General features: G+C 42.7%; 2 protein-coding genes across 2 annotated transcripts; both read right to left on the reverse strand.

Annotated features, from left to right (window-relative positions):
• LOC8055418 (heavy metal-associated isoprenylated plant protein 47) lies at positions 6,880-7,713 on the reverse strand. The gene is made up of 2 exons (XM_002454034.2): positions 7,612-7,713; positions 6,880-7,490 (listed from the first exon to the last, which is right to left on the reverse strand). Exons 1-2 carry the CDS (start codon positions 7,615-7,617, stop codon positions 7,125-7,127), a joined length of 372 nt encoding a protein of 123 aa, XP_002454079.1. The 5' UTR covers positions 7,618-7,713; the 3' UTR covers positions 6,880-7,124.
• LOC8055419 (heavy metal-associated isoprenylated plant protein 47) lies at positions 10,955-11,733 on the reverse strand. The gene is made up of 2 exons (XM_002454035.2): positions 11,518-11,733; positions 10,955-11,395 (listed from the first exon to the last, which is right to left on the reverse strand). Exons 1-2 carry the CDS (start codon positions 11,524-11,526, stop codon positions 11,021-11,023), a joined length of 384 nt encoding a protein of 127 aa, XP_002454080.1. The 5' UTR covers positions 11,527-11,733; the 3' UTR covers positions 10,955-11,020.

The raw sequence follows: 15,563 nt of genomic DNA on the forward strand, positions 1-15,563 counted from the left end.
CCAACCAAAGAGAGCATAGGCCTTGTTTAATTCACCCTAAAAACCAAAAAAAATTTAAAAATTTTTGTCACATCGAATCTTGCGGTATATGTATGGAGCATTAAATATAGATAAAAATAAAAAACTAATTGCACAATTCATCTGTAAATCGCGAGACGAAGCTTTTAAGTCTGGTTACTTCGTAATTGGATAATACATTGTCAAAATCCAAAACTTTTCGAATCTAAGGCTAAATATCAGATGCAATCTACGTACGCACGCCTGTTCCTACTTGTTTCTGTGTGTGCGGTTGCTGTCATGCTGTGCCGGGTAGCCGGCCGGGTGGTAGTAGTAGTGCACATTGGTGCGCGGCTGCAGCGGCGGCGGAACGTATGGCACGGCGGCCGGCGGGCGGTTGGCGTCGCTGACCTGCAGCAGTTCCACGGCTCCCACCTTCTTGCGCAGCACTCTGGTGAGATAGACGGGGTCGACGCCGCCCTCGCCCACGACGACGTCACTATCTTCGTTTATTTAATCTTATCAGCCGAATCACTCAACCAACAAATCAGCCAAAAGTACTTTTTACCGTAACTTATCAGCCAAACAAACAAAGCTGCCTTAGCCGTCGAGCACCACGGAGTCAACCCCGCCCGTGGCCGCCACCAGCGCCATCGCCTTGGTCTGCACCTGGATGACGATCTTTTGCTGCGGCAGATTCCGAGAGAGAGGATGCATGACAAAAAATTCTATTAATTACACAAAATTATAGATCTAAACTACGATTACCATCGGTTCAAAATCCGGTAGTGAAGAGGGATTTTGAACCGATAGTGATGGCCTGATCTGAGATAGTGCGAGTCGAAGCAACCGAAGCAGAGATGACAGTATGCGACACTGACTAACTTAGATGGAAGAGACAAGTCGTCGTAGAGGTCAGGACCAGTCATACGAAGTTGCTTCCTAAAAGCCGTATTCATCCTCTCTTGGTGCAAGATCACACAAGGACGAGTGGTTGTGGAGACATATTCTTTCGATCAGTGGATGGTGTACTTGAGGTGGGGAGAGTATGGTGGCAATATGGTAGCAGAAAAGAGGTAAAACCCTAATTCGAATAGAACTATTTCTAGCCGATCAAAAAAAAAAACTGAAAGCTCTCCTGCAAAACAATGAATCGGATTTTAGCGGACCATCCACAAGCAGGCGTCCTGCACCGGCCCGACGAGCAAATGCGTGTGTACGTTTTTCCCTCTCTACACTAGGGCCTTGTTTAGATTTATTGTTTTGAATTTTGACACTGTAACACTTTCGTTTTTATTTAGCAATTATTATCCAACCATGGACTAAGAATTAAAAGATTCGTCTCATAAATACAGACAAATTGTGCAATTAGTTAATTTTTATCTATTTATTTAATGTTCTATGCATGTACAGCAAGATTTGATGTGACGAGAAATCTTGAATTTTTTTTGGATTTTAGGGTGATCTAAACAAGGCCTTGATTTGAAGAAATGGATATAAGTTTCTTACGTAATTATGACAACTGTACCTCCACTTCAACTAATATAGTGAAATTAATGTTTCCAACTACTACCCTCGTATGCATATATATAAGGCCAGTCTTAATGCATGTTTCATGAGAATGTTATGCACATTAAATAGGGTGCCACATAAGCATAATTGCTGACTTGGCAGAGTCATTAAATGAAGGAGTTTTATCAGATGAGAGAGGAGTTTCATCCCCATGAAACTCCTGTGGCTCGGTTATCTAGTTTATAGTTTTGGTAACTGTGCCATGAAACTATGCATTGAGACTGGCCTAAATGACTCTTTGAGATTTGTTTGGAACAATTAAAAATTCTCTATGGGCGGCATACATATTCATGCATACGGAGTACATTCCAACACTAATAAAGGTTCACAGTGATACTTGGAGCCTTCCAGAGCTTCTTTACTAGCTAGGAACTTGGAAGACGGGCTAGGGTGGTCAACTCGAGATGGTCGTTCGCACTGCTGCACTACAGTGATACTTGGAGCCTTCCAGAGCTAGGAACTTGGAGTACCACACCTGGAGTACTATTGTACACTCCCAATCAAACTTGGCCTTGTTTAGTTTGCAAAAATTTTGCTTTTTGGCAACTGTAGCACTTTCGTTTTTATTTGACAAACATTGTCTAATCACGAAGTAACTAGGCTCAAAAGATTTATCTCACAAATTACAGGTAAACTGTGCAATTAGTTTTTATTTTCGTCTATATTTAATACTCCATGCATACGACCAAAAATTCGATGTGACGGGAAATCTTGAAAATTTTTAGGGTTCACTGCCACATGCATCCCACGTTTGACATGCATCGTCGCCACCAAGATCCAACAGGAGCCCAGCAAGGTTACTCTGCTTCCCGTTAACATGCGTACCAATGTTCAGACAATTCGGTGGGAGCTTCACCAAACAAAAATCAAACAGCGATTACGGCCTTGTTTAGTTACCAACAAAAACCAAAAAATTTTAGATTCTCCGTCATATGGAATCTTGCGGTATATGCATTAAACATTAAATATAGATAAAAATAAAAACTAATTACACAGTTTGTCTGTAAATCACGAGATGAATCTTTTGATCCTAGTTAGTCTATTATTAAATAATATTTACCACAAACAAACGAAAGTGCTACAGTAACAAAATTCAAAAACATTTCACATCTAAACAAGGCCTACATTAAAAAGAAGAAGCTCAGACCAGACAAAATAATACTAATAGGAACCAGTGGCGGATCCAGAAATAGACCTAGAGGGAGGCTAAATAATATAGGCTATTTTTTTTCTCGCTCAATCCAGTACACTAAGACCTTGTTTAGTTCCAATTTTTTTTGCAAAATAGAAATAGTAGCATTTTTGTTTGTATTTGACAAATATTGTCCGATCATGGACTAACTAGGCTCAAAAGATTTGTCTCGCAAATTATAGGTAGATTGTGTAATTAGTTATTTCTTTTATCTATATTTAGTGCTTCATGCACGTGCCGCAAGATTATATGTGATGGGGAATCTGAGAAATTTTGCAAAATATTTTGGGAACTAAACAAGGCCTAATAGATATAGCTAAGATTGATAATTCAATATTGATTCAAAGTGTTTAAAGGCAAAAATTTATAAAATAAATATAGAAAATACCAAATATATGGAGTCTTTTGCTAAAAAAACGTGTTAAAAAAATTGAGCCCAAGAGGGGGCTGCAGCCACCCAGCCCCCCTCGTGCGTCCACCAATGATAGGAACCTAAAAGGTAATAGAAACACCAATAGAAGCAGCGATTTACATTAAAAAGGGAGTAGAATAACAAAGACCCTAAAAGGGTTAGACAAAAAAAAAGCAAGCAAGACAAACCATTAGCATTAGATGTTCATGTTTAATTAATAATTACATTTTAGACAGTTGGTGGTTGGACTGAGACCTCAACTCACACCGCCTCATCATAACTCTAAACCACTTCACCACTCTACAACTGAACTCTAAACCACTAGCCTTGCTTCTAGAGGGGCTAGAATTTTAGGAGGCATAAGCATTAGATGTTCATGTTTAACATTGTAACAAGAATTACTTGATCTGCATATTCACTTTACCTCTAGTTTTTGTATATAGATGTGAACCGATACTTTAGTTTTTTTAATAATGCTAGACTTATAACTTATATGCACGGAACTCAATACGTCTTGAAATCAAAGACTTCATATTATTGTTAGACGCGTGTTGTTCTAACTCATATGATCTAGGGTCAAAAATCCATGTTACATGCGAAATACGGAGGGTGTGGGACAGTTTGGGAGGTAAAAAAGATAGAAGAAACCCTTCACTTTTTCATATAAGGTATAAAACTATAGACATATAGGATGCATAATAGGTATATGTAAGTGCATCAATCCTACTAATGGGTTTCGGTGAATAAGTGACAATGCATATCAAGATCTAATTATGTTTCATGAGCATTTCAGTTTTATACTAATGTGAAAAGTTCAAGGGAACACGGGACCCCTCATTTCTTACTCCAAAGAAAGATGCAGCAATACGTTTGAAAGTGAAAGAAGTTTGGTTTTATTTCAAATTTATTTGAACTTCACTTGAGTATAGGATGTCGTACCACTAAGAGGGATCAAAGTGTCATTACTTGCATGTGCCCTAAGTCCCATATGGATCACTAACATAAAGCTTAAACACCTTACAATAGCCACCTCTTGCTAACTTTACCCAGGGCTGTTTTCCACTGTGTGCTCGAATATTCCAACTCTGGCCTAGAATTTGTAGGCTAAGGGCCTCGCAATTTTTGGCTAGCCCTTCCTAGGTTGCTGGCAGAGCATTCATCAAATATGTCGGGCCCCACCTAGAATATCCGATCTAACCTAGATATGAGAAAGAAGCGCATTGTGTCTAAGTTGTAGGATGGAAGGGATATTCTAGGGCCCACGATGGATCTAGGTGTTGTGCGCCAATGGTCGGCCGAAGGTGGGGAGTGAATTTATTTTCACTCTTCCTCCTTCCTCTCTCTTGGCCACTATTGAAGCTCCCAACAACTTTGAGACAAAGGTGTTCAACTTTCTCCCTCTCCCAAGCTCTTCTCTCACAAAAGCTTAGATTCTCATCTTTGAGAGTGAGATTGGAGTGAGTTCTTCGTGCTTGCGACTCTTGGAGTAAGATCCATCTCTTGAGCACGTGTGGCATCCGCTATTGGGTTCTTGGAACCCTAATATGCTAGGTGTTGCCTAATGACACCCTCATCTCTTGCTTGTGAGGTTCTTTGGGAAGTTTGTATTACCTATTTGTTCTAGTAATATTCCCGGCTGATTTTTGTGGTCGCTAGGAAAAGAGAGGAGTTAAAGGAGACTCTAAAAGCCATTGTAGTCGCCTCAACAATGGACATAGGTACAACTTTGTAGTGTGTCTGAACCTCAGATAAATCTTGTGTCCCCATGTGCTTGTGACCTTGTATTTGCATATTTTGTATTATTTAGTGTGGTGGCCAAATCTATATTGTGTATAGGTGGTGGAGCAAGCAAAAGCATGGAATCACTTTGTACTACATCTCTACATCTGTGGTGAAATCAATTTAGCATTTGCGAAATTTAGTTTTCATAACCCTAGCTAGTTCACTTCCCTCCAAGGCTCGAAAGTTCGGTCCTCACTGAAATGTTTTGCAAGTGAGGGAATTCCAATTGGGACCAAAAATTATAATATCCTAATTTAATCTCCATTGCAAAGTTTTTAAGTTTCAAATTACACCTATTTATCCCTCCCCCATCTAGGCATGTGATCCTTTCAAAATAGATATAGAACAACACTATTAATCTTCCTATTTCCATTTGCACACTTGTCTGAGACAGAAAAAAGGACAAAAAACAAAAAAAATGAAATTATATATTTGTTACACCCTCTGTCCTAAATTATATATCATTTTGGCTTTTACAGCTACATAGCTTTTGCTATGCACCTAAATGGAAATAATAAATTTGATATATATACATATATATATATATATATATATATATATATATATATATATATATATATATATATATATATATAATGTCTAGATACATAATAATCGTATATCTAAAAAATCTAAAAACAACCTATAAATTGAAATAGAAGGAGTCTTACTAGCTATTTCTATTTCCACATTTGCTTGAACTCGAAAAAAAATCAAGATGGAGAAAAACAAAAAAAAAAGTAGAACTGGAGGACCACTTCTCTGTGCAACTCAGAAAAAAAAGGTAGTGTACTGCGGTGTGCCTGACGGACCACTTCTCTGTGCAGCTTAGAAAAAAAAAATTGAAACATATTAGGACGGTCGTTAGTTACTGGGAAAAAAACTAAAATTAAATCAGAACGATCTCCTCGTCAGAAAAAAAACTGGAAAACAAAAATAAAAAAAGACCGAAATCAAAGAAATTCTTCGTGGCTTAATAATAGTAGAGATAAGATAACGATACAGTTAGATGCATACTAGAAAATTATTGTAACTGTAATGAGCTACGTACTAGAGCTTAGATGGATTGGTCCCAACAACTCCATCACTTCACTCGAAGACTCATTAGACATCTGGTCCTGGTGAACAGCTGGTGTGTCAGCGTCAAGGGCACGTGAAAGAATTGGTCCGTGCATACTTTTCCCTTCCTGGAACTGATGACTTGCCTGGTCAAGTAATTGCAAAATGCTAAAATGCATGTATACGTACTACGTGTCGGAATGCGAGTGATGTGCATTGTTTTATTAATCTGGGCTCCACTTGTTAATTACTCGAAAGAGAAACGTTTGACTTCGAACATGCATGCTCCTTGGTTCATTACTCTCACCCTTATCATTTTGAGTTTTATGTTCCTTGGTTCATCGTCTCGCACTTTCACCTTTCTCATTGTGAGTTTGGGCTTGCAAAAACCTTTGTCAACGTCCCTCCACTTAGTCATATATGAGCCTGGTCACATCGCGGCACACGGTGGCCACGTCTTCCATCTTCTCTAAACTCACAACAAGCGCATACAATAGGCACTTATTTAAATTGAGTCACTGTTATGTCTATTTCTCATACGTGATTAATTCTTTTATTCCACTGGCATTTATTATGGATCTTGAAATTTATTTGATTTAAGATTGGACCAAGCTTAATTAAATCTAACAAAAAATAGGTACTAGCTCACATAGTTTTAAATCTCCAGCTATAGCTATCACTATAGCCTTTTGAGGCAGAGTGTCGCTATTTGCATTCATATATAATTTAGCTGCTATATCCCGCTATAGCTCGATTTAGCTCCGCTATTAGCTATTTTAGAGATATACCGCTAAATACCTTAGCCCGCTATATATTTAAGACATTGCTAGCTCATTGTCATTGGCATGAGCACCATACAATAGACTGCATAGTGCACAAGCATATTTGCTAATATAATATTATGTGTGGTTGTTTCTCATAAAAAAATCCTAGGGCTTCATATTACATTTCTAAAATATGGTGTCCACTTCAACACAGTGCAAGGAAAACCAGGAGTTGCACACAGTCCAGCCGTATACAAATATATAAGAGTAGTGCAGCAAACTAAAAAAATATACTATCCGTACGACCGTACATACGTATATGCATGGTCTGTCGTCTACTTTGTCTCTACATTATGGAGCAGCTGGTGTCTTGCTGCGCCTGGTAGCCGTACCACGAGTAGCCGGCAGGGTGGTCGTAGACGACGGTGACCGGGTGCGGCGGCGGGTAATAATAAGCGGGCACGACGGCGGCCGGCGGCTTCGTCTTGTCGTCCTTCTTGGCCTCGCCGACCTGCAGCAGGTGCGCGGGCCCTACCTTCTTGCGCAGCGCGCTGGTGAGCTTGACGGAGTCGACGTCGCCCACGACGACGACCTTGTCCCTGCCTTCGCCGTCGATCGCCACGGAGTCGACGCCGCCCGTGGCCGCCACCACGGCCAGGGCCTTGGACCGGCACTTGTCGCAGCTCATCTGCACCTTGATCACGATCTTTTGCTGCACCAAGGACACCCAAAGACAAGGTAACGTTAGTGATCCAGGCTTTAATTTCATCTTAAACCTAATTAGAGCGAACAATAGCTACTACGTGCTGCAGCTGCAAACAATCAGGGAGTACCTTCATTTTGCTGAGGCTCTCTGTAGGTTGTTGGAGAAAGAGACGAAGTGGGGGAAGCAAAAGAGTTTGCTGTCCTGCTAGCAACCAATGTACCGGCGTGTCGTGGTGGAGTATTTATTATATCGCTGGGTGACTGGGTCTACGAAGAGGCGGTACAATTTGGTAGGATTTTTGTTGGGTTTAATGAAATGAAGCTTAAACCATTTTCGTCTATGAAGAAGCTACGAAGGTATGCTTTTTTTTTTCTGGCTTCACTATTTTTAGACATGACCAAGTCTAAAAAAAAAGACCTTACTTATTATGTTTTTTTTTGAAGAATCTGGAGGGGTTAAAAACCCCTGCAGTATTTATTATTGAACAAGTAAAGTAATACAGATTACAAAGAAAAAGGAAAAGGAAAAGGAAAAGAAAGCAAAAGCCTAGTCTTAAACTTGAACTTAAAACTGAAACTAACACTGAAGCTGAAACCTTACTTATTATGTCAAAACGTACTTTGGGGAATCATTAAATTCTCTACGGAAGAAGCCGCAATCTGGAGAGGTTTAACGGTGGGTCATCAGTCATCACTCATTGCGAGCTGCTGGTCAGTGGCGAGCGGCGAAACACGTTTCCTTCCTCCGGTGTCCGGAATGCGAAATGACCATGCATCTGCTAATCCTTAATTAAAGTCCGCTGTCAAATGTGTGTGCCCGTTCAGCGGCACCAAGTTCGTTCGTTCGGATCTCCTGCGCTGACGTGATCCTCCGCAGACGTTTCTTCTTCAACAGGTATGTCACTCTCTCTGTGGGATGATTGCTTCATCACGAAAGGTCGTCATGTGCTCCTTCCAGATGAGAATGAGATTTTGCAAGTTTTCTATGGTTGGTGGCCTAGCTTTCTCTAACTACATACTATATATGGCGCTGAAGAGTGAAGATACACATGCGCTGAATGAGAGTCAGCAACAACCCAACAAGTGGATGCCAACAAAACACTCCGTGTCTTGCTGTACTTTACCTCGGAGAAAATGACTTCTTCCGTAGTTCCGTCGTTCCCTAAAGCAGCATATATATGCCTTGGTGTTCAGAATCATATAGTGAGTACAATATGTGGAGGAAAGAAGGGGAAAGAAGAAGAAAAAAAGGATATGTACCACCGTTTTTTAATCACGTACTAATACACATGCATATTTTCTACTCTTATGGATACATCCGCAACACTAAGGCAGCAGATCTCAAGTCTGATGAATCGACAGGTCTTAAGTTTGATGGACCAACAGATAAATGCATAGCACTTAAAGGACTAGATAATATCCCACGTCGTTCCTGCCGAGATTTTATAAAAATACATTACTATAGTCTATGTATTCCATCCATCTTAAATTATAAGATATTTTAAAAACCTTAAAGAGTCAAAGTATATTAAGTTTGGTCAAAATTATAGAAAAAATTATAAAGATTTATGATATTAAATAGACGTACTATAAAAATATAATTAATGAAGAACCTAATGATATTTAATTAATATTATAAATGCTATTATCTTATTATATAAATTTGATCAAACTTAAAATACTTTAACTCTCCAAAATTCTTTAAATGCCTTATAATTTAAGATAGAGGGAGTAACATATAAGAACTACAGACCTTTAGGCACTCAAAATAATTGGATGATATAATACTGTTGTACGGAATAGTAGGATGAGATTTTGACACCTGTAACAGTTTGAACTTTAGTAGATTCCTCAAAAACAGTTTGAGCTTCAATAACATTCAGTTAGAGAGAAAAACACTTGTGGACCTAAGTAGTTAAAGGGCGTGGAAGTAGGACGGCAGGAGCCTAGGCTGAGGCACGGGCGGCGCAACCATAGGACTCGCCGGTCACGGCCGCACCCCTGTGCACGGCATGCCTACTCGACCCATGGATGACCATGTCCATGTCCGATAGCGCCTCGGACGTCGCGGATGCGGCTCTGCCCGCTGTCGCATCTCCGCTTTGGATGTCGAAGGCTGGCGCGAGGTCTTGTCGTAGGGGTCAGTTAGTGGTGCCGGTGGGGGCTTGCCCCGTCGTCACTCCTCACTGCATCCGCGAACCAGTGGCCTCCTGCCCACTAGGTGACAGACAAACACGAGAAGTGCTTCAACTATCTCTTCACCACGCACAGGTTGGCAACCTACAAGCTGCCTCCACGCTACCTCTCTTGCAAGGGGTTCCGACACCTCACGTGGGACTGTAAGCAGCGGCAGAAGGTGCCTCCTTCCAACTCTGGCACAGTTGGTGCCCTAGAAGGCTGACAACAACGCCCTGTCTAGGAACATGCCTTAGGCAATCCGCCGTATACCTAGGATGGCATGTCGAGCATGGCTGGAGTTGTGCCCGGTGCGACTATGCACGAAGGTTGTGCGCACAGATCACGGAGGCATTGGTGCCGACTCAAGGGAAGTGTCACCACCAATAGTCACAGGCACCGGGCCACCCAAGCAACACCGGACTTCACCATGTCGCTACTAGTGCTCAGGCATGCCGCAGTGGGCCGACCAACACGACGGACATCGTTGAACCTGACCTATTGACGCTCATGATGCACACGGGCGCCACACATGCTCGCGACATCTTGGCGGACCCGATGGTTGAGGAGTTTGTAGCCCCGCTCGTCGACAGTAGTTTCATCATCGTGTGGCCTTTCCTTGAGCGCCACTTGTCAACTTCGGCAACCCCCCGGATGAGGCCCCAGTGGTGGTGGCCCCCCAGCTAGAGGATGTGGAAGTGACGGTAGTTTTATGTGAGCTGCGGACACCACCCTTGTGTCCCAATATTTAGTGGCGAATGACTCGCCAAAGACACACACGGATGACCTCATGGTGGATGCCCTCCCAGTTCACCACCAGGGGGTTACTTTCCAGGCGATGGACAACAACGGCTCTGTCAAATGATGCCTCGACAGCTTTATCAACAATTTCATACGTAAGAGGGACTCTCCGCTGATTCACGAGCTTCCCAAGTAACCTCCTGTTAAGCCGCTGCTATTGTGGTAGGATTTTTTGTTAGGATTGTCCAATTTTGATTGTGTTAGGATTGTCCATCTCAAATTATAATATAAGGTCTTTTTTTGCTAGAATTGTCCAGCTTTAGCTGTGTTAGATCGACCTCTTTTGGTGCTCCATAAAAGTGTGTCGTCTACTACCATATAGTAGTCGTGATTGTCCATCTTATTCGTTCGTCTGATAAGTCATGATAGAAAGGCCGCGATTGTCGTTGTGTGTGCGGCTGGCTCGGTCGGATGAGCAAATCGAGGTGCGCGGGTTATAACCTGACGGATACGCTGACGGTTGATCAGTTCTCATACGGATACTCTTCACAACGATTACACAACACATGGCCTTCCCTTTTCATTAATTAAATTAGAGACATATGCACAGGCTGTAGTAGTCTACATTATGGAGCAGGTGCTGCCCGGCCGCGAGTAGGGGTCGTAGGCGACGGCGACCGCCGGCGGCGGCGGCGGGTAGTGGTAGTAGTACTGGCTGTTGTAGTAGGCTGCCACAGCGTCGGCGACGGGGTCGGGCTTCGTCTTCTCCTCCTTCTTCTTGTCCTCTCCGACCTCGACGAGCTGCGCGTCGCCCATCTTCTTGCGCAGGTCGGTGGTGAGCTTGATGGAGTCGACGCCCTCGCCGACGACGACGACCTGGTCCTTGCCGTCGCCGGCGATGGCCACCGAGTGTACCCCGCCCGCCGCCGCCACCAGCGCCATGGCCTTGGACCGCGACTTGTCGCTCGACATCGGCACCTTGATCACGATCTTTTGCTGCGGAGAGTCAGGGAGGGAATTCACCAGCAGTAGTGTTCGTTAGTGCTTTGAGCTGGAACGAACTAGGAGCAGAGCAGAGCAGAGCGCAAAGCGAGGAAGAAGCTGATGCATGCAGGTACCTTGGCCATGGCTGATGATTTAATCCAAGATTTGGAGTTTCAGAGAACGCCCGGTGCGCTGATGGACGAAGAGGCTCGCTAGCTTGGAATGATTTGGAGGGGAGATCGATCCGATCGACTGTCCGTGGGTCGTGACTCGAAGCAGTAGTAGTCTGTGGTGAGAGCAGAGCAGCGAGCGTCCCAATTATATATAGCCGACGGGACCCGCCGGGCCGGCGCTTAGGTATACAGACGACACAACGGAGCTCCCCAACGGGAGATGAGCTACGCCGTACGTATTGTATTGTTTATGACCTGGCCGCTGTGGTCACTGTACCAAACGCGATAAGACAAAGGGAAACCGTGTTCGATCAGGCTTCAGACTTTGGAGCCCAGCACACTAGCGGCACAATTTAGCAGTCCGGCCGCTTAATAAGTAGACAGTGAGAGCTGCTGAACGAGTAGAGTAGGACGACTTGGCGGCCAAACTAGGAAGCGGTCTCCAGCGCAGCGATCCTTGGTGCTCAAGCTCAAGGTTGTCACGGTCGTCGGACCCCCGGCGGCGGCCAAATCGATGGGCGACGGCGATGGCGATGGCCATGGCGAGGAATCAGGTCAGCGATCCAACGCCGAGAAGAAAGACGACGTCGTACGTGGACATGGACTACTGGGCGGAGAAAAATGGATGATCCGATCCGATGACGATCCCATCATCCCAGGCGATTCCATTCTGCAGTACCGATCAATGCAAGGCTAATCATGCATGCATGGTGTGATCCGTGTCCCTTGGGTTGCATTGGGGTTGGGGCATGGACGCACGTACGTACGGGTGTGTGGCTCATCGGTCAGTTTCAGTGCTACGTAGAGATACTCCGTACGAGTACGACTGATCGGCACACGGCTCATCGATATATGTCTATCGACTTGACTGACGTGCGTGGTTGACGGGTACGTACGTCATCTCTGAGTACTGTCGTAGCTAGCTAGAAGGATTATTCTTGACGCGCGCCCGTCTCGCACGCAACGCAACACCCCAGCAAAATAATGTAATTAAGCTACAGCTTTGCTTAATTATTCCATCCACGCCGTGCGTGATCTGACACACCCTTGGTGCCGTCGTTGCTTAGCTATACGTGGCCTTGTTTAGGTACATCTAAAAACTCAAAACTTTATAAGATTTTCTGTCACATCGAATTTTGCGGCATATGTATGAACAGTGGCGGACCTAGAATTTTTACTCAGGGTATGCCATTATTTTTTTTCATACAATTTGGTATAATCTTTATTATGGATTTGCTGGTGTGTGCCAGATAATCCATCAACCAGTAGACTTCCGTATTCTCAAACAAAAAAAATTATGGATGTGCCTCTAAAACCATTTGAACGCCGAGGAGTATACCGTAAGTGGTCAGCAGAGCCTATAAGCTCAGACTCTAGTTTCCAGGTTTCACCTGTGATGAGTATTCTAATAAATAGTTTTAGCGCTTCATGCGTTGGCTTGCAGATCCAATTTTTAAGTATAATATCTTGCATCAGCTTGCAGACGACTAACTAAAAGGACCAAATATATATTTTCTATGTAACAAAAGCGATCAATAAGCAGCACATGAAGAAATAGATAACTGGATAGGTGAGTTGTGATAAATTCTCCAACCTTTCTGTGTAGCAAAAGGAAGATATAAACAAGAGAGGATTATTGTGCCAAAGTGCAAACCTCTTGCCGCTTGCCAGTTTCTGGCCTCCACAACGCTTGGCTCCACTGGCCATGGGGCATCGCAAAACCGTGCTTGGCCTCTCGCTTGGTGTCGCGAGATCGGTGTTTGGACGTTAAGCTAGCCGCCGCCGATCGCCCATGTCTCAGCCGCAGCGAGTCGAGCACTTGACATCACGACGGTTTGAAACCACACACTGGGATGATTGTCGTGGGAATCTATGATTAGGCTTTAGGCGTCGACTCGCCGTATTGGTCTGCCCCTTGATGCTTGCTATCGACTGTGTGTATTATGTGGCCAGGCGAAACTTCCTCGTTAACAAGCTGGTAAGATTAGATACGTAAGTTTTTTTCCCATATACATATGTATACGTACTTATTACGGCCAGATCCCAGGGTATGCCGTGGACCTACCGGCATACCCTGTAGGTCCGCCACTATGTATGAAGTATTAAATATAGATAAAAAGAATAACTGATTGTACAGTTTATACTGTAAATCACGAGATAAATCTTTTAAGCCTAGTTATTTCATAATTAGACAATGTTTGTTAAATAAAAACGAAAATACTACAATATCAAAATCCAAAAACTTTTTCATGTGGGCCTTGTTTAGTTCCGAAAAATTTTTGGATTTCGCTACTGTAGCATTTTCGTTTTTATTTGACAAATATTGTCCAATCATAAACTAACTAGGATCAAAAGATTCGTCTCGTGATTTACAGACAAACTGTGTAATTAGTTTTTGTTTTCGTCTATATTTAATGCTTCATCCATGTGCCGTAAGATTCAATGTGACGAGAAATCTTGAAAACTTTTTAGATTTCGGGGTGAACTAAACAAGGCCATAGCTCCATTCCTTGACGAACTCTCTCGCCGTTGCCGCCAACCGCCAGCCGCGACATACTACTAGCTAGTGATTATCAATGATTTGGAATATTCAATGGGACCAATTGTGGGACACACAGAAGCACGCGATTTTAATACTTCTCGTGTCTCAGTAACTACAGTATTATATAAAAAAACAAAACGGGAGCTTGCTTGACCTCAAGTCAGCGATAATTGCGACGTGCGGAGATGATAATAATGGTGTGACAGTCCAAACCGGTAGTATAGTAACGTTCTTCCTACCCTGCGAAAACGAGTGATGGGTTGATTTTTAAGCTGCGATCTTGGGACCCAAAAGATCAATAATAATACGTACTCCCAAGATCGGACGACTTGACCTGGGACGACGACTGACCAGGCGACCGATTCGATTCACACGCGGCACGGCGCCTACCTCTGGAAGCAGGTTGTTCCGTTCCGGGACCGGAGGGGACCACGCGGCGCCAGCACCACGGTATCCGGTACACGTAGACGCTATCTTATCACGTTAGACTATCTCCAACAATCATCACCTAAAATACAAGATCCATTTATCCTTTGGGTAGCGCTACAGGTAAAAGGTTCCATACTTATATTTAGTCTTCTCCAGCAACGAGACCTAAAAGAAATCACTCTCTGCAAATGGGTCTCTAGGAGAGAGAATACCCAAATTTGGGTTATGCCTCTCCTGATACCTTGAAGGCTATAGGTATTATGTTGAAGACCCATTTTAGGTTTGGATTTCCAAATAGGTCTCCTATTGGAGACAGCCAGCAAGGTTCCCGCTGACTGCAAGGATTCTCGCGGCCACGCCTCTTAGCACCACCCATATTTTTATCCGGTCACAAATTTTAAATCAATTTTTTTAAAATTTTTTAAATTTTTCAAAAAAATACTAAAATTTATAGTATCATATTAGTATCATTAGATCTATTATAAAATATATTAAAATATATATTTTATAGTATAGATATTGTTACTGTTTTCTATAAAATTATCCAAACTTTAAAAAAAATAACTAACACGAATTCTAAAATTAATTCTTTCACAGATAGAGGGAGTAATAGATATAGCTCTTTAGCATTAATGCATGGTCTACCTATTTTTCTAGGGAGTTTCATGATTACTACTTTCTCCTTCATGTCAACAGTGAGCCTGTTTACATCCTGCAATTATACTTTGCTAGGCGTTGCTGCACCGGTGATCATATTTATAAGGCCGTGTTTAGTTCCTGAAGTGAAAAATTTCGTGACACTGTAGCACTTTTGTTTGTTTGTGATAATTATTGTCCAACTATGGACTAACTAGGCTCAAAAGATTCGTCTCGTAAATTTCGACCAAACTGTGCAATTAGTTTTTATTTTCGTCTATATTTAATACTCCATGCATGCGTCTAATGATTCGATGCGACAGGAATCTTGAAAAATTTTAAATTTTAGGATGGAAGTAAACAAGGCCAAGTCGAACCTAGGCCTAGAGGCTAAAATTCA

Source organism: Sorghum bicolor, chromosome 4, assembly GCF_000003195.3.
Source record: "Sorghum bicolor cultivar BTx623 chromosome 4, Sorghum_bicolor_NCBIv3, whole genome shotgun sequence".
In the NCBI taxonomy this organism is placed as follows: domain Eukaryota; kingdom Viridiplantae; phylum Streptophyta; class Magnoliopsida; order Poales; family Poaceae; genus Sorghum; species Sorghum bicolor.